Source organism: Lathyrus oleraceus, chromosome 7, assembly GCF_024323335.1.
Source record: "Lathyrus oleraceus cultivar Zhongwan6 chromosome 7, CAAS_Psat_ZW6_1.0, whole genome shotgun sequence".
Classification (NCBI taxonomy): Eukaryota; Viridiplantae; Streptophyta; class Magnoliopsida; order Fabales; family Fabaceae; genus Lathyrus; species Lathyrus oleraceus.
This window is the reverse complement of record NC_066585.1, coordinates 43,537,301-43,559,823: the sequence shown is the minus strand read 5'-3', so window position 1 is coordinate 43,559,823 and position 22,523 is coordinate 43,537,301. Positions and strand designations below refer to the sequence as shown.

At 36.7% G+C, this 22,523-nt stretch overlaps 2 protein-coding genes across 3 annotated transcripts; both read right to left on the bottom strand.

The window, feature by feature from the left end:
* Positions 1-7,053: 7,053 nt before the first annotated feature.
* Positions 7,054-8,527, bottom strand: LOC127107694 (calcineurin B-like protein 7). The gene is made up of 7 exons (XM_051045010.1): positions 8,395-8,527; positions 8,224-8,306; positions 8,083-8,142; positions 7,821-7,929; positions 7,585-7,718; positions 7,386-7,498; positions 7,054-7,306 (listed from the first exon to the last, which is right to left on the bottom strand). The coding sequence occupies exons 1-7, from the start codon at positions 8,462-8,464 to the stop codon at positions 7,228-7,230; spliced, it is 648 nt and encodes a 215-aa protein (XP_050900967.1). The 5' UTR covers positions 8,465-8,527; the 3' UTR covers positions 7,054-7,227.
* A 287-nt stretch (positions 8,528-8,814) lies between these two features.
* LOC127107693 (calcineurin B-like protein 7) lies at positions 8,815-10,634 on the bottom strand. 2 transcript variants are annotated; one of them, XM_051045009.1, is made up of 9 exons: positions 10,437-10,618; positions 10,191-10,314; positions 9,997-10,079; positions 9,851-9,910; positions 9,664-9,772; positions 9,530-9,582; positions 9,347-9,427; positions 9,148-9,260; positions 8,815-9,058 (listed from the first exon to the last, which is right to left on the bottom strand). In XM_051045009.1, exons 2-9 carry the CDS (start codon positions 10,279-10,281, stop codon positions 9,004-9,006), a joined length of 645 nt encoding a protein of 214 aa, XP_050900966.1. In that variant the 5' UTR covers positions 10,282-10,314; positions 10,437-10,618; the 3' UTR covers positions 8,815-9,003. The 2 variants fall into 2 exon arrangements, with proteins under 2 accessions (XP_050900966.1, XP_050900965.1); XM_051045008.1 differs by having other exon boundaries at positions 9,530-9,772; positions 10,437-10,634.
* Between the last annotated feature and the right edge of the window lie 11,889 nt (positions 10,635-22,523).

Here is a 22,523-nt window from a genome sequence, read left to right as displayed (position 1 = left end):
GAGATAACTTCATATTTATCCAAAAGGTTGTTGACTACCCTAATAGATCTTATGTCACATCTACAAAAAATCATTATGTCGTATGCATACAAAGTGTGGGAAGACACATTAATATTGATAGTTTCCTTCATATAAAAGATTTAGGAGGAATCCACTAGATGATAGAGGTATCTACTTAAGACTTTTTCAACAAGGAAGAAAAGGAGAGGAGAAAGGAAATCACCTTGTCTCACCCCTCTTTGGCACTTCAATAAGCCTCTAAGTCTTCCATTGATGGATATAGATGTAAGTAGAGTAGAGAATGATGAGGGTCAAATGACAAAACTTGTTGCAAAAGCCAAAGCTTATAAAGACCTTGATTAAGAACGACCAATTGAGAGTGTCAAAAGCTTTTGAGATGTCAATCTTAATGGCCACATTACCACCATAGCTCTTTTTGTTGAGAAGATTGATGGGCTCATAAGTCAAGCATATGCAATCATTTATGCATATCCCATTAATGAAACCATTTCCCTCCTTAGATGTAATGTGAGGCATGACAGAGGCCAATCTATTTGACATGATCTTGGTTATAATTTTGTGTTTGAAATTTGCTATGACAATAGGTCTGAATTTCTCAATTGTGTTTGCATTATGAAACTTAGGATTTAGGACTATGGTGTTGGAACTGTAGTGAGGTGAAGTTAATCATCAATGAATAATTAAGTCACAACTTTTATGACATCTTCCTTAATGATATCCCAAAAGTAAGGAAAGTAGAAGCCTCCAAAGCCATCAAGACCAGAAGCATTATCATTGTTCAGACTAAGAATGACACCTCAAATTTCATTAGAAAAATGGATGATGGTGAGAAAAGAGTTTGTGGGCTCATCCATTAAGTTGGGGATAGTCTCCCCCGCAATCAATACTCTAATGCAAATTTTATTGCTAAAAGAAATTAATCATTATGAGAAAAAGAAATTATATATATTTTGAAACAATTATGATGACTAAGATTTTAAATAAATATTTTAACAAGATATTAAAAGTATCGCCAATTTTGTAGTAATGAAGGGCTTACTATCGCTAATCATATTGAATAATCAACATTAAGACTTTGTACGATTTTTTTCACCTCAATAAAATTGTGTACAATCAATGAGATTTTGTGATCGGTAAAATGCTCTATTAATGATGTTAAAATGTTAATCCACCACATATTTTCACATCACAAGCCTTGTTATTCTTTTCGAGTTTTATTTTTTTTTATTTTTTTTAAATAATCACATTTTTTAAAAAAAATCTAAAATAAACTATTTTTCAAAATAATTACGAAAATAATCACCTTTCATTACGTATGCGTCAGTCCAACTGGCGCATCTAATTTTTCAATGAACAAAGGCGCCATTTGGTTGGGCGCATGCATGCCTTGAAAATTTCCCAATGAACAGAGGCGTCATTTGCTTGGACGCATGCATGCCCTGAAGCCAATTGCATTGGCGCATTCATACACTACATCATGTGTATGTGCCAATGCATATGGCCGCATGCACTATGAAATTTTATTTTATTTTAATTTTATATTTTATATTTATAAATAATTAAATTAAATACGTAAATAAAAAATAATGATTAATATTGTAATATAAAGTTAAAATACATAACAATTTACAAGAAAATCAATGACCCGCCCGATTGAAACGCCCCCCCTTGTTCCACATCCAGGTGTGTTAGTCTGTCTTCGAGGTCTCCCACGATTTCCCTGAGGTGTTTGGGGTCTTTGAGTACTGAGATGATGCAATGGTGGCTGGTGTGAAGGTCTGGTGGAAGGTCCAGCGGTATTTGATAGATTTGTCATCATTTCTCCCTAATAGCTAAGGGGTTGCCGCCAACGGTGCTTCCATAATTGAGTTTGGTGTCCATGTTATCGTAGTTGGGTCGTTTGTGGACGTTATGGTTGCCCGAATTGGGACATTCAATTATTTTGGAAACAAAGCAATGGTTCTTGTGGTGTACTAAAGTCAGACAATGGTTGGGTGTTGTGGCGATGGAATGTTTGGGTGCTCATTAGTCGGGGGGGCTACGATGGCATGATGTTGAATCGTATGAATCATCCAGGTTATAGACTGTTGTGATGGCTGCATATGATTGTTGGTGGTTAGGGTTTGACTCATGGTTTTTAGTTTGGATGTGTAGCATGAATTGGTTGTGAGGTTGGGTATTTGGTGGTTAGGTGTATATGGAAGGGTGATGATGTGAGGTTGGTCGTTGGGTTTGGGTGGGTTGACATTGTTCTTGGGCGGGGATATGTTGTTGGGCGTTTGATGACGAAGCTCGTTGGCGTGGATCAATCAAATACCTTGGTTCAGACACAAACTGTGGCGTTGTAACTTACCTAAACCATACCATATAATGTTGAGTTGGTCTAGCACCATGTATGACTAGTTCGTTTAAGATGTGTTGCCGTCTATTCCTCCAATGACGACACATCTCTTTTGCAAAGTCTCTCCAATCTGAATAATCCCATTGGTCATCGACTATTTGTTGATGCCAATCTCCCAAATACGTAAGAGGTTATGGAATTCGTTGTTGCATACCGAACCGCAGTTTTACACGGTCACTCTGGTGCATCTCCATAGTAGTGAACCAAATAATTGGTGTTTTTGCTATCCAAACTGCAACATCATCATGGTTAACCTGATGATCAAGACATAGATATGGCCTCCAGATAAACTGTATAAGAATTTGACATGATTAGAGGATATGTAATTGGATAATTTTTTAAATCAAATGTAGAGTTGTTTAGTAGTAATACATCGTCTGGTCCAATGTAGTCTAAAAGATTGTGATAGACTACTACAAAGTATTTGGAACACCTGTTGTAGTTCATCCCTTTAACTGACTACCTAGATTCGAGATGATGACGGTGTTCACCATATATTTCTCAGTCATGAACAATCTGGGTACAATGATATAGAGTTATATATATTAACACAACAAAATCAAGTGTCTCAGTTCGTTGATCCCTCACAAGTGTTTTGCGAAACTGATGACGACGAACAAGCTGAAGTCGATGATGTTGACGAGGAAGAAGAAAAAGTTGAGTTATTGGTTATGAAATGGTGAATGATGAAGAAGAAGAAGAAGAGTCATTACTAGATAGTCATGTATATTGTCCACCTCAACACATGACAAGCTTGAATTTGGGTACAGATGAATCTTCGTTAGATATATTTTACAATCATTATGTGCAAATTCAAGGATCATTAAAAGAATGAGACAAATTTCGCACAAAAGAAGACTGTGTCAGAGCCATTAAAAAGTATCACATGGAATTATCAACTGATTATAGGGTTGATCAAACTAATGCAATGAGGCATAAGATTTATTATCGAAATGAGCTATGCATGTTCCGGTTGTCAGCATCTTATCGGAAGAGGTGTGATTCTTGGGAGATAGGTTCTATGGGTCCAGTTCACACATGCTTAATTATGAATCCAATGCAAGACCATCGCAAACTCAGCTCTTAGTTAATTTGCGATGAAATTTTGTCTGTCATTAGCGACAATCTGTTGTTAAAGGTGAGTACAATAATCTCGCATATTGTAACACAATACAACTATACTCCATCATACAGGAAGTCATGGATAGTTATGACTAAGGCAGTTGAAAAAGTGTTTGGCAATTGGGAAGAGTCATACAAACAACTTCCAGAATACTTGGTAGCTCTTAAACATTATGCTTCAGGGACTATTGTCAATTTGGAAACGTTGTCAGCGTATACCCTATACGAGACTTGTGCTATTGATAATGGAATATTCCACCGACTCTTCTGGGCGTATCAACCATGCATCAAAGGTTTTTTTTTCTGTAAACCTATTATATAAATTGATGGTAAATGATCGTAAGGGAAATATAAAGGAACGCTATTGATGGTAGTGACACAAGATGGAAACAATAACATTTTTCCAATCGCATTTGCCCTAGTTGAAGGGGAGACTGCTGGGGATGAAGTTTTTTCCTAAAAAATATCTGATTGCACGTTGCTCCTCAGCCTAACTTATGTTTGATCTCATACCGACACCCTTCAATAGTGAGTGTCTACAAAAACATTGATAATGACTGACAGGATCCTCCTTTGACGCATGTCTACTACATTAGACATATTCCTCAAAATTTTATACGGGAGATCAAAGAAAAAACATTTCGGAAGAAGGTTGTCAACGCAGGGTATGCATTAACAGAACCTTCTTTCAAACACTAACGCGAATACATCAGATTGTCAAACACAAATGCAGTAAGGTGGATCGACAATATTCCATTGGAGAAGTGGACTAGGGTATACGACAACGGAAAACGATGGGGCCATATGACAACAAATCTTGTGGAATCAATGAACTCTATCTTCAAAGGCATTTGAAACCTACCTATAACCGCTTTAGTGCAAGCAACCTATTTCAGGCTAGGGGCGCTGTTTGAGAACAGACATTCCAAATGGAGTTTAGTGTTACAGTCTGGGAAGTTATTCAGTGACGCTTCAATGAAATTCATTGAAGAGGAAGCTGCCAAAGCTAACACACGTGTGACCACGATGTTTGGCCGTACTAAAGGTTGATACAGTGTTGATGAGTCAATGGATTATAATGAAGGCATACCTAGGGGACACTATCGAGTGGAACTAGATAGAGGTTGGTGCAAATGTGGAAAGTTCTAAGCCTTTCGTATGCCCTGCTCCCATGTCATAGCGGCATGTTCAAAGGTTCGATAGGATCCTTCCAACTTACTATCCGATGTTTACAAAGTCATAAGCCTTTGCAATGTTTACAAAATTAGCTTTTCAGTGATAGCAAAAGAGGATTATTGGCATGCATATCAATGGGACATTCTTTGGCATAACGAAATAATGCAAAGCAAGAAAAAGGGTCACCCAAACAGCACCCGTATTTGAACCGAAATGGATACGGCGAACAAAATGGTTAGATTATGCAGTTCATGTAGTCAGTCCGGTCATAATCGTACTAATTGTCCCAGTGTTGGAACAAGTACAACAAGATAATTTTAATTGTAACTCTTTTGCTTTATATTAAAAACAAAATTCATTTCATATGATAACTTTGTGAGGAAATAGCATCACAAATAAAGACAACACATACAACACATAAGCAACACATAAACAACAACACAAGAAACTATAACAAATAAAATACCATCACAAACAAATACAACACATAAACAACATAATTATGCGAATACAATTATCAAAACAATTTTGTGAGGAGTATGCATCATCATGTGAACGTCTCTGTCAATTTTAATTTCCACCCAGAAACGAACTTCTCCATTTTGGTTGAACATCATATCAATTCATTGAAATCTTCTGCTCCTTTCACCATCTGCAAAGTTTCCATCTAACCAAAGGTTCAATGTCCTGTTAAGATGTTCAAACATATCTACATTCTAAAGTCGGATTCTCATCGGAGGCTGCACTGCTGAAAAGATTAAATCAACATTTCTCTTGTGAATATGGACAAAAGTATGAATATATAGACATTTTAAAGAAAATTGAAGGAGACCGAAGGAAAACGGAAGGAGGGTAAGAAATTGTGTGAAAAAATATGGGAGAGTTGTTGTAATTATAGATGAGGGCTCACATGCATGCGTCATTGCTTTGGACGCACACACACATGGCTACATGCATGCGTCATTGCATGTGGCGTCTTCACATGCATGCACCATTGCATGTGCCGCCTTCACATGCATGCCTCAATTTATGCGCTCAAGCCATTGACGCCTATGTTAAATGAAAAATAGATGTGTCAGTCCAACTGGCGCATGCTTCCTGAAATGTAGTTATTTCCGTAAATATTTTGAAAAATAGATTATTTTAGAATTTTAATTGAAAAATATGATTATTCAAAAAAATCAATCTTTTCCATCTCATCTATATATTAGACTATATAAATGTGCGAGCATTCAAAATTTATATGAAAAAATCAAAAAATAGTAATTGATTCTCAAACCTAATTCATTACAATTGACTCAGGTAAGAATCATAGATGTGTCAAAGCATGTATACAAGAGCTTGTTGTGGATATTACTAATGACATAAAATGTTTGATTATTATGTTTATTAATATTTTATTCTTTTTATTAGTTTTCTTATTTATAAGTAAATATAATGACTTAAATTTAGTAATAGATGTCGGATGTAAATAATATTTAATCTTACGATCAGATTAACGATAATGGTTCGGATATGATGACAAAAATCTTACTTTTAACAAAGATGATCAACTAACGAAAGAAAGCGAGTACGGCGGAGTAGCTCTTTCACTTGAATCGTGATATGAAGATTTAATAGACCGTATTGTTGATATACCAAGTGTCAAGTGTGAATAAGAGTCTCATGTTATATAGAAAAGGAAAACTTAAACACTTTATAAATGAGAAAAACTATAAGTCTAATGCCTTAAGCTTTTGAGTTAAGATGTGGTCTCCAACTTAACTTATGTGGTTCTTTAAAGCTGTGATGATTCTCGGTACCCTTATGACCTAACAATAGTATCAAACTTTAGTTCAGTCAGACATCTTGTATCAAAAATTCTTCTAACCAAGGTTTCCAGATAGCATGTTTCGTTGAGGTGAAGCAACGACGGTGTAAATAGACATGATTGAAAAACATCCAATTTGAGGGGAAGCATGCCCATTAGAATGGATGAGCTCATACTTCAGGAAAAAAAAATTGGTGGTATATCAAATATGAGTAATAGTTCCACGTAGGATGAAAAAGTGGTTGTTGAACCGTTTGTAAATGAGGAGACTTGTAAATCTAATGTAATATAATTTTAAGTTAAGATGTGGTGTCCAACTTATTTTATGTGATTGTTCAAATTTCAATGTGATGATCCCTAGACCCTTTTATGATCCAACAATGATATTAAAGTCTAGTTTGACCAGATTTCTTATATCAAAAGTCTTTATGACCAAGGTCTTTAGGTGACGTGTTTTGTTGAGATGAAACAACGATGATTTCAATAAACATGGATGAAAAAATTATTATTTTGAAGGGAAGCATGCTCATGAAAATGGATGAACTCTATAAATAAGGAGAAGCATGCTCTAGAAATAAGACAAATATTAGTCTCCACTTAGCAACCACATACACATCATTGTCATATAAGTTCCAATGTTGGATTGAAAACTGTCACGACCTATGGACTTATCATGAAATAGGGCACATTTTCTCTCTCACGGAATGCTGCTTGTGTTATCTTCATTATCTTCATATATCATTTCAAAAAAACCAGGAAACTGCATATTCAAATCCCTGCAAATTACATAACCAAGTCTTAGTTCTAAAACTTGCATAGTTTTTTTTAGTACATGAAAGAAAAAGTGGACAATACTTCAAATAAGGAATTGTCATGTTCCTCAGTAAGGATGGATTTTGAGCAACAAAACTTTCCCACTCCTCTCTATCAATCCTTCCATCTCCTTTTAAATCAGCTTCTTTAATGGCCTATGCAATACCACAGAGACTACATATTAACATGCTCAAAATGAATAATCAATCATTCGAGAGATGTGAAGAAAAAATGAAAATACCTTATCAATTATAAGCTCAATTATATCATGAGAAAGAACTAAATCAGACTCTCTTAGCAGTGCCAATATCATCTCTCTTACCTCGTCTCGTTCTATAAAGCCTCTTTGCCATATGTCGTATAATCGAAATGCAACTGCCATCACATCAAACATATTACTATCAAATTTCAGAACGCGCGGTTTAATTCATATGCACTGACAGTATAAAATAATCTTTATCTGATAGGAACTCTTACAGGCTGCTTTTTGTGGTTGCGGCGCTGCAGGGTGGAAAACGCTTAAAGCTTTAACAAACTCTCCAAAATCTATCATACCATCATTTTTCGAGTCAAACAAATCGAACACCTGCTTACAAATTTAGATAACAATAATGTATCATCAGGGCCGTCTTTAAGGGCATGCAAGACAGACTACCGCACATGACCCAAAATTTGCCACAGTTAAACCGTGACTAAATAAGACGTTGTAAATCAGTATTAATATATACTATGTTCTAACCCTGTCGCCAAAGAGGTTCCGTTTCTTGCTGCTTCCAAATAAGCCAAGCTGAAACTCTTCCTGCATATTTGTTAATTACACTCCTAATAAGTTCTTGCACAATCTTAATTATAGTATTAACCTGAAATCTATAGAGCTTACTTTGCTAATTAGCCCATCATTAACCATAGAGCTGCTTAAGTTCTTGAAGAGATCATATAATGCTTCTATTTCTGAAATATTAACTGGAAGATTGCATGTATTAATCTGTCCATAACCGAAATCCCATAATACAAACTCTAGAATGTGATTGAAAAGAAATAAAAAGCTTACAATAAGTTTGTTCGGCAAGAATCGCAAGATCCTCACGCTGAATTCGCGTTTTCGTGCAAGAACAGCCCATCAAAAAAACTTGTTTATGTTTCCAAAATTTTCGAAATGGTCTTAATTAGTAATGTATATAGATATATAGATATATAGACATAGATTACATTAATCTAAGACAAGACAATTGGTGATTTGATTTGTCTAGAAGAACATATGCCATATATACTCAAGTTGTTTGATGCTCATTTGTATCCACAACTTTGATCTGGAATTTGTTCCATGCACCTGGAGTCATACATTTTTTCCAAGTTCATGACTAGTGGTATCGAAACACCAGTTTTTTCTATCGACGCCTCGCACATTCGGGCCGAATCTGATTCCATTTCTTATATTCCAATAAAATCATTCTATGCTGATGCAAATATGCAAATGAAAATGATGCTTAATGTTGCTTTCAACACATGATTATACAAAATTACAACTCATAATCTACTATAATGAAATGGTTGATACTTAATGGTGCTTTCATCACATGATTATACATAGTTACATTACATTCTATTCTATAGATGCAATCCTTTTGGCGTGCACTCGTCGTCGATTATTTGCAGCTAGTCAGTCTTCCACCTCGGTGTGCAAAACAAAGCTTGGAAATGCCATAGTTATATCCCTGACAGGTAGAAAATTTTCGGTCGATCAATTATGTAAAGGTCTAATGCTTATGCGGTCGAAAAAATTTCGATTAGAACGGAGACTTACTTTAGATATTGCAGAGTCATGATCTTAAGAAGAGAAGGATTCTTTGCCGCGTATTCTTTCCACTCTTCCATATCAATCTTTCCGTCTCCTTTTGAATCAACCTCCTTCATTGTCTGAAAAAGATCAAACCAAGAAAAACAAGAGATAAGAATTAGATCAAAGAAAATATAGATATTGACGCAACACAACGGTTTATAACCTTTTCCACAATAGATTCGACAATATCATCTGAGATGGTAACTTCTGATTCATTCAAAGTAGCCAACACCATCTCCTTCAACTTCAATGAGCCAACAAAAAAGCTTCATAAGATGCTCAAAACAGCATTGCTGCAATCCTAAAGCGAAAATCGAAGACAACGGAAAGCTTAGAGGATACTCACCTCACTATGTTCAATGTATCCCGTCTTTCCAAGATCAAACAATTTAAACGCAACTGCAAGAGGGAACAGAATTAGATTCTCGTAGAAATAAATGAATGTTTGATTTCTCTGATGCAAAATTAGTAATATCATACATTCAATCTTCTTGTCATCGGATGCCCTTGGATGAAAGATGCTTAGTGAGCGAACGAATTCACCGAACTCGATAACTCCATTACACTTAATATCAAACATATCAAATACCTGCATAATTAACCTTTCTTAGATTGCAACATCATCATATAAAACCGCGAATTTCAAGTTAGAGTATATATAATGTACCCTGCTTGCAAGTAGATTCTGCTTGCTACTATTTCTAAAAAGCGCAAGTTGAAACTCCTCCTGCAGATAAATAAACGTTTCGCAGAATTTAGCGAGTAAAATACTACTAAAGTGTGACGAAACGAGTCGTGGTAAAATAAATATACCTTGTGAATGCAGCCATCATCAATAATTGAACTGCTTAGTTTCTTAAACAAGTCAAATAAAGCCTCAACCTCATTTACAGTAACTGTCATGAAAATTTCAAGAAGAAGGATTCAAATCGAGATCAATTACTGTCGTGTCTGGTGTCTGTGTCAGTGTTTGATAATTGAAAACAAGTAAGAAGATGTTGACTTACATGATGTCTCTAAAGCAAGTATGGAAGATTGTTCGTGCTTAACTTTTGATCGGCTTCTGGTGATGCAAAAACAACTCATGGACATGGACATATAATAATCAGTTGAATTCCAAGACAATAGGATCTGCCACAACAAAGAGAAATACAAGGGTTCAAATACATGAAACATAAACAAGATTGTGTAAAAAGTCAACTCATCTTCAAACATATAATGATATCTTATTTGTGAATGTAAAGGAGACTTACAGAAATGGGAAGAAGTTGTGACTCATTGCAACTTCTTACATTTATATGTTTGATTCAATTCAACGTTGCCCTCTCGCTATACTCGAAAGCTACTTTTATCCATTAATCCATTAAATTAAACAAGCAGACTTTTACATGACGAAACTTTTCATTTTTTTTATAAAGCTGACGAAACAGAACTAACTACCACATTACCTTACACCATAAACTTTCCTTTTATATATATATACATACATACATATATATATATATATATATATATATATATATATATATATATATATATATATATATATATATATATATATATATATATATATATATATATATATATATATATATATATATATATATATTCATTTTTAGTCAAAAACAAATTTTGATCTAAACAATTTAATCTAACTTCCATAAAAAAAGTTACTTGAGAGTGAAGACATGGAAATTACTTGAGTCATTCATCCCATATTTATCAAAAATTGGTCCGGAGATGAATATATGGAATCACCTAGAAAAAGTTACGGAAATACATCTTTTCGCATTAAATCTTGCTTCACAACTGAGTCATCCACTCCAAATGCTTTCACGAGTTACTCCAATTAGAGACAAGATCCCTTAATGTGTGGATCCAATAATTTACCTTGACACTGTCAATCAATATAATTAGTGTAATTACTGTCAGCATTATTTGTTGCCTTATTTGCTTGTAGCATCTTAATTCTAGCCTTAATCATAGGATCATGTATCTGCCATTGTTTGCTATATATATGTACACTGTAATCACCAGTAGATAAAATAATATCATTCTTTACCTATCATTACATTTTTAACTTGGCATCAGAGCACTTAAGCCCTGAAGGCTCTTGATCCAACACAAATCATGGCATCCGCTGCAGATTCAAAGTCCAGAAATGATCTCCCATTCCCTGTGTCTGTCAAGTTGGACAGAGACAACTATCCACTATGGAAATCTTTGGTGATCTCTATAGTCAAAGGCTGCAGGCTCGATGGGCACATGCTAGGGACAAAGGAGTGTCCCGAAAAATTTATAGCCTCTACAGATTCAAGCAAGAAGTCAAATCCTGCTTTTGAAGATTGGCAGGCTCATGATTCACAACTCCTTGGATGGTTGATGAATTCAATGACTACTGAAATGACAACACAGTTGCTGCATTGTGAAACCTCAAAACAACTTTGGGATGAAGCCCAAAGCCTAGCAGGTGCACACACAAGATCTCGAGTCACTTACCTCAAATATGAGTTTCACAGCATTAGAAAAGGAGAGATGAAGATGGAGGAGTATCTGGTCAAAATGAAGAATCTCGCTGACAAGCTGAAACTTGCAGGCAGCCCCATTTCCAACTCAGATCTAATCATTCAAACTCTGAATGGTTTAGATTCTGAATACAACCCTATGGTGGTCAAGCTATCTGATCAAACTAGTCTCACTTGGGTTGATCTTCAGGCTTAATTGCTGACCTTTGAGAGTAGACTTGATCAACTGAATAGCCTCACCAACCTAACCCTTAATGCTTCAGCAAATGTTGCCAACAAAACTGATTACAGAGGCAACAAATTCAACACCAACAGCAACTGGAGAGGCTCTAACTTCAGAGGTTGGAGAGGAGGCAGAGGAAGAGGAAGAATGTCTAAGCTAACATGTCAAGTTTGCCACAAGGCCGGGCACACAGCAGTAAATTGCTATTACAAATTTGATAAGTCTTATTCAAACTCAAATTATTCAGCAGGCAGTGACAGACAAGGGGCACACAATGCCTTCCTAGCCTCACAAAGCTCTCTTCAAGATTATGATTGGTACTTTGACAGTGGTGCAAGCAATCATGTGACACACCAAACTGACAAATTCGAGGATCTGACAGAACATCATGGTAAGAACTCACTAATTGTTGGAAGTGGTGAAAAACTGAAGATTATTGCCACAGGTTCCTCAAAACTAAACTCACTTAACTTACATGATGTCTTATATGTGCCCAATATTACCAAAAATCTATTAAGTGTGTCGAAATTAACTGCTGACAATAACATTCTGGTTGAGTTTGATGCAAACTGTTGCTTTGTGAAGGACAAGTTGACAGGGAAGGCAATCCTAAGAGGGACACTTAAAGATGGCTTGTATCAGCTTTCAAGGACTAAAAGGGACCCGTGTGCTTATGTATCTGTCAAGGGAAGCTGGCATAGAAGGCTTGGTCATCCAAATAATAAAGTCCTAGATAGAGTTTTGAAAAATTGTAATGTCAAACTATCACCTAGTGATCATTTTAACTTTTGTGAGGCATGTCAATATGGCAAAATGAATCTTTTACCCTTTCTCTTCCTCTCATGCTAAAGGAATTCTTGAATTAGTTCACACTGATGTCTGGGGACCTGCACCAGTAACATCTTCTTCGGGTTTCAAATATTATGTTCACTTCCTTGATGACTTTAGTAGATTTACCTGGATCTATCCTCTGAAACAGAAATCAGACACTGCACAAGCTTTTACCCAGTTTAAAAACATGGCAGAAAATCTGTTTAACAAAAGAATTAAAACAATCCAATGTGATGGTGGTGGTGAATATAAGGCTGTGCAAAACCATGCAATAGAAGCAGGGATACAATTCAGAATGTCATGCCCTTACACATCACAACAAAATGGTAGGGTTGAGAGAAAACACAGACATATTGCTGAATTTGGCCTGACATTGCTAGCACAAGCCAAAATGCCCTTACAGTATTGGTGGGAAGCTTTCTCCACGGCAGTTTATCTCATAAACAGACTGCCCTCTCTAGTCACTCAAAATGAAAGTCCTTACTCACTACTCTTTAGAAAGGAACCCGACTACAACTCCCTAAAACCCTTTGGGTGTGCTTGCTATCCCTGTCTCAAGCCCTATAATCAGCACAAACTGCAGTTCCACACAACCAGATGTGTGTTCTTGGGCTATAGTAACTCCCACAAAGGATACAAATGTATAAACTCTTATGGAAGAATCTTCACCTCAAGACATGTTGTATTCAATGAAGAACACTTTCCATTCCATGATGGGTTTCTCAATACAAGAAGTCCCTTGAAAACACTAACTGAATGTCCATCTGCCTCTTTTTCTTTGCCTACTGCAGGTAGCTCACATACTGGAGAAGCAACACCTTCAGATGACAACAATCCTGATGTCGAACAAGGTAGCTCACATACTGGAGAAGCAACACCTTCAGATGACAACAATCCTGATGTCGAACAAGAACAAGTCAGTCCAACTACAAATGATTCAACAAGGAACAACCCAATTTCACATGACACTGATCCCATAGAATCAGTTGTTGAAGCTCCCCAAGACCTTGCTGAACCAAACACAACCATCAACACTCATTGGACCAGGAGCAAGGCTGGAATTCACAAGCCAAAGCAGCCATATGTTGGGTTAGCTGAAACCGGCACAGATGAGAAGGAACCAGAAAATGTCACAGAAGCACTTACAAGACCACAGTGGAAAGAAGCTATGGATAATGAGTATCGGGCACTCATGTCAAATCAAACCTGGGTTTTGGTACCATATCAAGGCCAGGAAAACATCATTGATTCTAAATGGGTCTTCAAGACCAAGTACAAAGCAAATGGGACAATTGAAAGGAGAAAGGCAAGATTAGTTGCAAAAGGATTTCAACAAACAACTGGACTAGATTATGAAGAGACCTTTAGCCTAGTTGTCAAGGCCAGTACAGTTCGAATCATACTCTCAATTGCAGTGCATCTCAATTGGGAAGTCAAACAGTTGGACATAAACAATGCATTCCTTAATGGCTACCTCAAAGAGACTGTGTTTATGCATCAACCAGAGGGATTTGTTGACTCAACTAAACCTGAACATGTCTGCAAGTTAACTAAGGCAATCTATGGATTAAAACAGGCCCCAAGAGCCTGGTTTGACAGCCTCAAAAATGCCTTACTCAGTTGGGGTTTCAAGAACACAAAAAGTGATTCCTCACTCTTCACTCTAAGAGGTACAGACCACATCACCTTTCTACTTATATATGTGGATGATATAATTGTCACAGGGAACAACACCAAATTTTTAGAATCCTTCATCAAACAACTCAATGTTGTGTTTTCCCTTAAGGACCTTGGTCCACTACACTACTTCTTAGGCATAGAAGCTCAAAGAGATGCATCTGGTATGTACTTAAAGCAATCGAAATACATAGGAGACGTCCTGAGAAAATTCAAAATGGAAAATGCTTCATCCTGTCCAACACCTATGGTAACTGGCAAGCAATTTACAGCTGAAAGGGAGAGGTTAAAAGACCCAACCGTGTTCAGACAAGCTATAGGAGCATTGCAATACTTAACAAATACAAGGCCTGACATAGCATTCTCAGTTAACAAGCTTAGCCAATTCATGAGCTCTCCCACTATAGATCACTGGCAAGGCATCAAAAGAATATTGAGATATCTTCAAGGTACCATCCAACACTGTCTACACATCAAACCATCCACTGACTTGGACTTAACAGGCTTCTCAGATGCAGATTGGGCCACAAGTGTGGACGATAGAAAATCCATGGCAGGTCAATGTGTCTTCCTTGGTGAAACACTTGTTTCTTGGTCCTCAAGAAAGCAAAAGGTAGTCTCAAGATCTAGTACAGAATCAGAATATAGAGCACTGGCTGACCTAGCTGCTGAAATATCATGGACTCGTTCACTCCTCGATGAGCTAAAACTCCCTCTGCCAAGAAAACCAACACTGTGGTGTGATAACTTGAGTGCCAAGGCATTAGCTTCAAATCCAGTTATGCATGCTCGATCCAAACACATTGAAATTGATGTGCACTACATCAGAGACCAAGTGCTGCGAAATGAGATTGTTGTGGCCTATGTTCCATCAGCTGATCAAATTGTTGATTGCCTCACTAAAGCATTAACTCACACACGATTCAACCAACTCAAACACAAACTTGGGGTGACTTCCTCACCCATCAGTTTGAAGGGGGGAATTAGAGACAAGATCCCTTAATGTGTGGATCCAATAATTTACCTTGACACTGTCAATCAATATAATTAGTGTAATTACTGTCAGCATTATTTGTTGCCTTATTTGCTTGTAGCATCTTAATTCTAGCCTTAATCATAGGATCATGTATCTGCCATTGTTTGCTATATATATGTACACTGTAATCACCAGTAGATAAAATAATATCATTCTTTACCTATCATTACATTTCTAACTACTCCGGAGACGCATCTCCATAATTTTTCTAGAGTAATTTCGTAGATACATCTCCAGAATTACCCCTGAAAGTCTAACTTATATTTTTAGGTCATTTATATTAAGGATATCATAAAACTGTAAATATTAATATAATTCGAGAATGTCATAAATAAATTCAAATATTAATACAATTTAAAGTACAAATATTATCAATATACAAATACAAACAATAATACAAAATACAAATTATTAGATATATCTAACTGAAGTCCTCAAGTTCTTTCTCACCCTCATATACTGCAAGATATTTTGTGTCTCGGCCATCATGACATGTGCGATGGCCATTGCAAGTCTACCTTCCCGAACATGTCCGATCTCTAGGCCGCTCTCCCAATGTCCATAATACGTTGATAGGCCGATAATACATCATGGATGTGGTCATTTACAACATGTTCCTCTTTCAATATCTCTTGATGTGTTGGTCTAGGTGGTGCTCCCACGACATTTGGTGTCATGTAAGAATGTGATACTTGATAGAACCATTGGATGTATTTGTGTGCAACAACCCATGATTTAGGAGCAATCATTCTCTGTGCATCATTTAGAATTAGATGACTTTCAAAATTATCAAGTCATACATAAAGTTATATGCGTTGGACCATTCGAGAAAGAGATACAGAAGGGGGGTGTCTTGGAATAACCTGCATAAAACCTAATTGGTCCATGACTCGCTCGGGAAGATATGGATACATCAAACGTGACCCACAAGTCATTCATCCAAAGTATAAGGCTAAAACGTCCATGGGACACGTCTGACAATGGTCTTCGTTCAAGCAGAAGCATATGTCATATGCTACACTGCGATTAATAAACACCCGAAATGGCTATATCACCTCATTCCCTCTGAACGGGGTAAAGGCGCAAGCACCTGGCCAATCCCCAATGTAGTTATTCACAACAATCTAGTTGGATATGCAAGGAAAGTGAGAGATGATCCACGCCTGAAAATGGTTCAGATAAAATATTAGTAACAAGTATAATACAAGTGTTATGAAAATATTAATAATAGTAAAGTTGCAAATATATTACCATAAACAAATGTGCAGCTTTATGCCATCTGTCTTGTCTTCCAAAAATAAGCTTCACCTATTTTGGAGTGCAGATAAATCAAACACGCGTCTCTCCAGTTGTACTCGTGGATCCATTTAAGTCGATGAATTATGTCTGGTAGACTACATCGAAGTAGGTCGCATTTTTTTCCACAAATACTTTCATTCCAACCAAGTACATGAAGTATGACCTTAATGCACATTGTCTATGGCATAAAAAATGCTCATCATCACCTTCAACCTCCACTACCACAACCAGGTGGTATTTGTACAATTCCTCCAGGAATGAAAATTAGGCATGAACGCCTCTAATGGCATCAAGTTCTATTTGGGCCTCATCTGGGTCATCTCTCAAATACTTTACCATTATTTCAAGCGCCTTTTATATGTTGATCCGAGAATGGTTTAGTAATCTCCCCCTAATCAGAATATGCAGAAGGCATGAGATATCATCAAGGATGATAGACATCTCATCATGAGGGATGTGGAGAGATGACGTCTCTGAGTATCATCTTTAAACAAAATTCGCCAACATACCATGGTTGATGGTCTTATACCAAGTGGCACATAAACCTGCTAGCCCAGAGTAACAAACTACATCTTGAAACCATGTTCGTTATGTTCAAGGTTAAAAATATTCTTGGCATGGTTTAAAATTTTATCGTTTCACACTCCTGTAAAAATAAATATATCAACATCAGTCACAACTCAATTAGTATGAAACATATGTTAGACGATAAGCTTCAATATAGAGGGGGATGAATAAATCACAAGTTAAAAACTTTAACAAAAAACTATTTTAAAAACTTATGGCGAGCGAAAGTAACCGAGATCGAATCGTCTAACCGAACCGCTATCATAAAAAATTTAGAAGAGCGGGGGAAGAAGGCATCAGAGTGCTAGAAGGATTTGTTCATCGTTAGAGAATGTGTTGTTTTGAATTATAGCGACTAATTTTAAGATAATATTAGAAGAACATTTGGAGACACGAAGAATATATTATTTTTGAAAGGATGTGTATTAGACTTAAATTCGTCATGACTAGATAATGAACCTAAAAGATGACTCATAGTTCATTGGTTTAACACCTGCAAGTAAATAAAAATGAAATAATTTTCCATTTGTTGTGACTTCATCATTAACAACCATTTCATAGTCTTGAAGCCTTGCTGGAAGAACTCTGGTTCTTTGAGGTATTATGCTAGCCACACTCTCTCGATTGTCCGCTTCGACTTCGACAGTGACTAGAACATTATCGACTAGATTGCCTTCGTGCTCACTACTTTCTTCATCAAATTCATAGCGCATTAATGGCTTATTATTCGCATCACTCAAATTTCAATCCCAGAAAAAATTCTCATCAATCACAATGTATTGACTCATCATGATCTTATCATTGATTGGATTAAATAATCTGTAAGCTCCAATTTTGTGATACTCTACTAGAATCATAGGTTCACTTTTATCATCAAGCTTCCTTCGCCTTGCATCAGGAACATCTTTGTAGCAAATAGAGCCAAACACCTTCAGATGACTCACTGATGGTCGTTTGTGTTGGAAATCCCCAAAACCTATGGAGAATTTCATTCAGTCTTGATGAACAAGATTGTTATTACCCACACAATAGCAATGAAAAGAGAGAGCAGTGGAGAAAGAAAAAAAGTAAAGAACGATGAAGAAGAAGAGTAATAAATTTTTACAGAGTTTCTCTCTGCCCACACACTGTGGAAAACTTCTGATTCACTTTACAACTGCAAAATACTGTGAACTATAAGTGTTATGAATACTTTATTCACCTCATTACAAAAATAAGGGTTACTCCCTCTATTTATAGGTTTAGGTTAACTTAGACCTCAAGTCAAAACCCAAAACTATAAAATCCCAAAATAACTAACACTACTAAAATAGGCCTAAGTCGAAATCATGTGTGAGGCAACATGCTTCGACACTTCGACACACTAACACAACTTAACATACTAGGTGGTTTGACAATTCCTTGTTCTGTCAAGCAACCTGCTTCGACACAAGGAATTACAATTCATACTTTTTAGCTTATAGTCCACACAAGTGGTTCTATAAATAGAACCCTTGTGCATAAGCATTTGAAGAGTTGCAATTTCGTTTCTCTCTCTCTCTCTCTCTCTCTCTCTCTCTCTCGCTCTCTCTCTCTCTCTCTCACTCTCTCTCTCTCTCTCTCTCTCTCTCTCTCTCTCTCTCTCTCTCTCTCTCTCCCTCTCTCTCTCACGCACACTCAAAGCCTTCATTCGTAGCAACTAGCACTGAGATTGAAGGAATCCGTTCGTGTGGACTGAGTAGAGGCGTTGTCATCGTTCAACCTTCGTGATCGCTCCATAGATCTGCATCAAAGGTTTCAATCGTCACAAGAGGTAATGATTCTATCACCGATCATGCCCATTCTTAAGGATCACTAAAGGAGAAAATTTTTAATTCCGCTGCATTTTGGATCGCAATTCTCCTTCAGTGGTATCAGAGCCACTTACGAAACCATGCATCTAATAGCTGTTTATTTTCTGTATTAATATGATTAAAAGACAGAATGAATCAAAGAATAAACGAGTAATTAAATTTGGCATCATGTGTGTATGATTTAGATGATTGATGTTGACTATGCTTCGGAATCCGACATTAGTATGGTGAAGCAGCGATACATCGATCGTCCATAGGTTACGCAATTGAGATCGATCAAGTTATATATATGATATAAGTAATCCTAATGCAAAATACGGTATATATGATATATTGTTTCTGTTTCGTTCATTCAAACACTTAATGGTTGTTTTCCTTTGAGCGATCAATGGTCGTTTGCTTCTTGATCCGACATTAGTATGGTGAAGCAATGGCCTGTTGATCAATCATACTGAATCAACAATCGAGGTGTGTTTAACGATCTGAAATTGGTGCGTTAGGGCTAGTGACGGCACAAGGGTTGTGTTGTCAAAGAGTTGTGAATTGAGGGCTTGTTGGATCACGTCTGTTGACTGTTTCAAAGCGTTGATTTTGGCTGTGTGACGTTCGTGATGGGCCTGTGACGGTCGTCACAGGCTGGACGTGATGATCGTGACATGCTTTGTGACGGTCGTCACATTCACAAAGTCTGGGCAGCGGACCCCAGCTAACTTTGCGTAGTGTGATCGGTCGCCGAAATTTAATTTGGTTTTAATTAATTAAAAGAATTAAAATTAATAATAATGTGTTTATTATTATTGTCTTGTGGTGATCGATTATGGCCTTAGTTTTCCTTTTTTTTTGGGGGGGGGGGGGGGATTTTAAAATATGACCTGCGTGTCGTGCCTCTCTTTTAATCTCTTAATGTAACTTCTTTTCCCATCTCACTCCCTCGTATGTAAAACGAGTTTCTTTTATGTAATGTAATGTTATGAAGAAAGATAAGAATTCAATATCAAAGGAGGACAACCTTGAAGATCTTGCTTGGAGAAGCTTAGATCGTTATTAGGTTAGCTTAGGTTCTCTCATTGGCTTGGGAGAACAATTGCGCTAGGGACCATAACCGTTTCATTATGTATGTTGATGCATGTGAATGTATGTTGATGCATGTGAGAGACGATTTATATGATAAATAAGCCAGTGAGATCAGAATAATTGCAAATTCCCTTTAATTAAATATTAAGTTTATGCTTTCCAAGTTTTAGCACTCATCAAGACTAGTATCAGATAATGTAGGTTTCGCCTACGCGAGGTGCATGTTCTATATTAGTAAGGTGAGATGGGATAATTGTAATATCCAATTGTTAAAACAATGGGTCAAACTTAACTAAATAAATTATAATAAGATTATATATGTTTAGAAGCAAGAGTTGGAAATGATCCATGTGATGGATTGGAAAAAGGAGTTATTCACCCAACTAAAATATTCGAGAGTTGTATTAGATACAATTGGAAGGAGTTCCTACCTAAATAACCTAGTTTTGTGTAATCCGCCTACGTGGACTTAAAACAAAGTGAAATGTGGATCTCGACCCACTAAAAAATCTTCCAACGGGATTTTCCGAATCAAATGATGAGGGTCATTTGTTTTGAGTAAAATAGTGGGAGCATATTTAATTAAAGGCCTAATTAAATATGTTATTGATACTTATATTTTCATTTGTTGATTCTAAGTGTTGACAGCAATTTTGGTAAAACAAAGAGTGTTCACAAGATGTTATGTGTGATGTCTTAACATGAGATATCATATATACCTGCTGGAGTTCAAGAACATGTTCATGCAAGATTGTTTCAGAATGCCACATACAATGCCATGGCTTCTGATATTGGATGTACCTGCTGGAGCTTAAATGAAAGACATGTTCATGCAGGATTGTTTCAGATGACATACACAAGGTCATGGCATCTGATATGGATGTACCTGCTGGAAGTTATAAAAGGAATTATTGGATTATGCAGGATTTTTCCAGGATGTCAGACCCGATGTCATGACATCCTGTACACAGAACATTCAGTATGAATGTCTGGTGTTTTGTGATTGCACAATTAATGGAAATCTTTGTATGATTGAAGATATGATTAGCTGGCGCATTCAATCATGGATTACAACCAGATTTACTTATTTTCCAAGGAGATCTAACCAGCTGTTATAAAAAGATTTGATTGGAAAATAGATTTAGGGTTTTCAAGATGTCCAAGCCCAGCTGAAAGCTTCTATAAAAAGGGACTTAGAAAACCTGTTTGAACACACAACCAATACTGAGCGAAATATAGAGAGAGAGTTAGGGTTTGTGTCTGTTTAGTCGTGAGACTTGTAGGTCATTCAAGTCATCCATTGATGATTGAATTGGACTGATTTGTGGTTGTAATTTGTCACTCTAAAGCTGTTAAGCAAGAGTGTGTGTCTTCTTGATCAAAGTTGTGAAGCAAGATCAAGAGTGTGTCTTCTTGATTGAAACTGTGAAGTAAAATCAAGAGTGTGTAATTGAAAAGTATTTTCTTTTCATAAGGGATTGTTGTTTAAAATCACTGGTGTGTGATTGTAGGGAAGTGAGTGGGTTCTCATATCTAAGAGTGTTTAGGTAGAAATTGCACGGGTAGAGATTAGGTAAGAAAGACTGTAACTTGCAGAAGTGTACGGAGAGTCTTTGAACTAATTCTATTTTAGTGAATTTCCTTCCTGGCTTGGTAGCCCCCAGACGTAGGTGAGTTGCACCGAGATGGGTTAACAATTGCTTGTGTTATTTGCTTTACCATTCTGTATTTGTTATCCATTGTGTGTTAACAGATATTAGTGTCGTGACATTACCTTCGACATGTTATATCTGATACCAGAATTTCAATTGGTATCAGAGCAAGCATCCTGCTCTGGTTCTGGGTGAGATCTAAGGGCAGTACTTTCTGGTACAATGGAGAGAGATGGACGATTTGTTCATAGGCCACCAATTTTGGATGGTTCTAACTATGACTATTGGAAACCTCGAATGGTAGCGTTTCTGAAATCCCTTGATAACAAGGCTTGGAAAGATATGTTAACAGGTTGGATGCATCCTGTCATTACTAAAGAAGGAGAAGTCACTACTGAGAAGAAGCCTGAAGAACAATGGTCCAAGGAAGAGGATGATCTTGCTCTTGGAAACTCTAAAGCATTGAATGCAATATTCAATGGGGTAGACAAGAATATTTTCAGGTTGGTAAATAACTGTGAGGTGGCCAAGGATGCTTGGGACATTCTCAAGACCACTCATGAAGGCACCTTAAGGGTAAAGATGTCTAGACTTCAGATGCTCACCTCCAAGTTTGAAAACTTA

Coding starts and splice junctions, on each gene's coding strand:
- LOC127107694 (XM_051045010.1), bottom strand. CDS start 8,464: ATGGGCTGTTCTTGCACGAAAACGCGAATTCAGCGTGAGGATCTTGCG. Junction 7,930..8,082: donor GGAACCTCTTTGGCGACAGG/GTTAGAACATAG, acceptor ATTTGTAAGCAG/GTGTTCGATTTGTTTGACTC. Junction 7,499..7,584: donor TTGAGCTTATAATTGATAAG/GTATTTTCATTT, acceptor GGTATTGCATAG/GCCATTAAAGAAGCTGATTT.
- LOC127107693 (XM_051045008.1), bottom strand. CDS start 10,281: ATGTCCATGTCCATGAGTTGTTTTTGCATCACCAGAAGCCGATCAAAA. Junction 10,080..10,190: donor ACTTGCTTTAGAGACATCAT/GTAAGTCAACAT, acceptor TTTTCATGACAG/TTACTGTAAATGAGGTTGAG. Junction 9,773..9,850: donor AGAATCTACTTGCAAGCAGG/GTACATTATATA, acceptor TTAATTATGCAG/GTATTTGATATGTTTGATAT.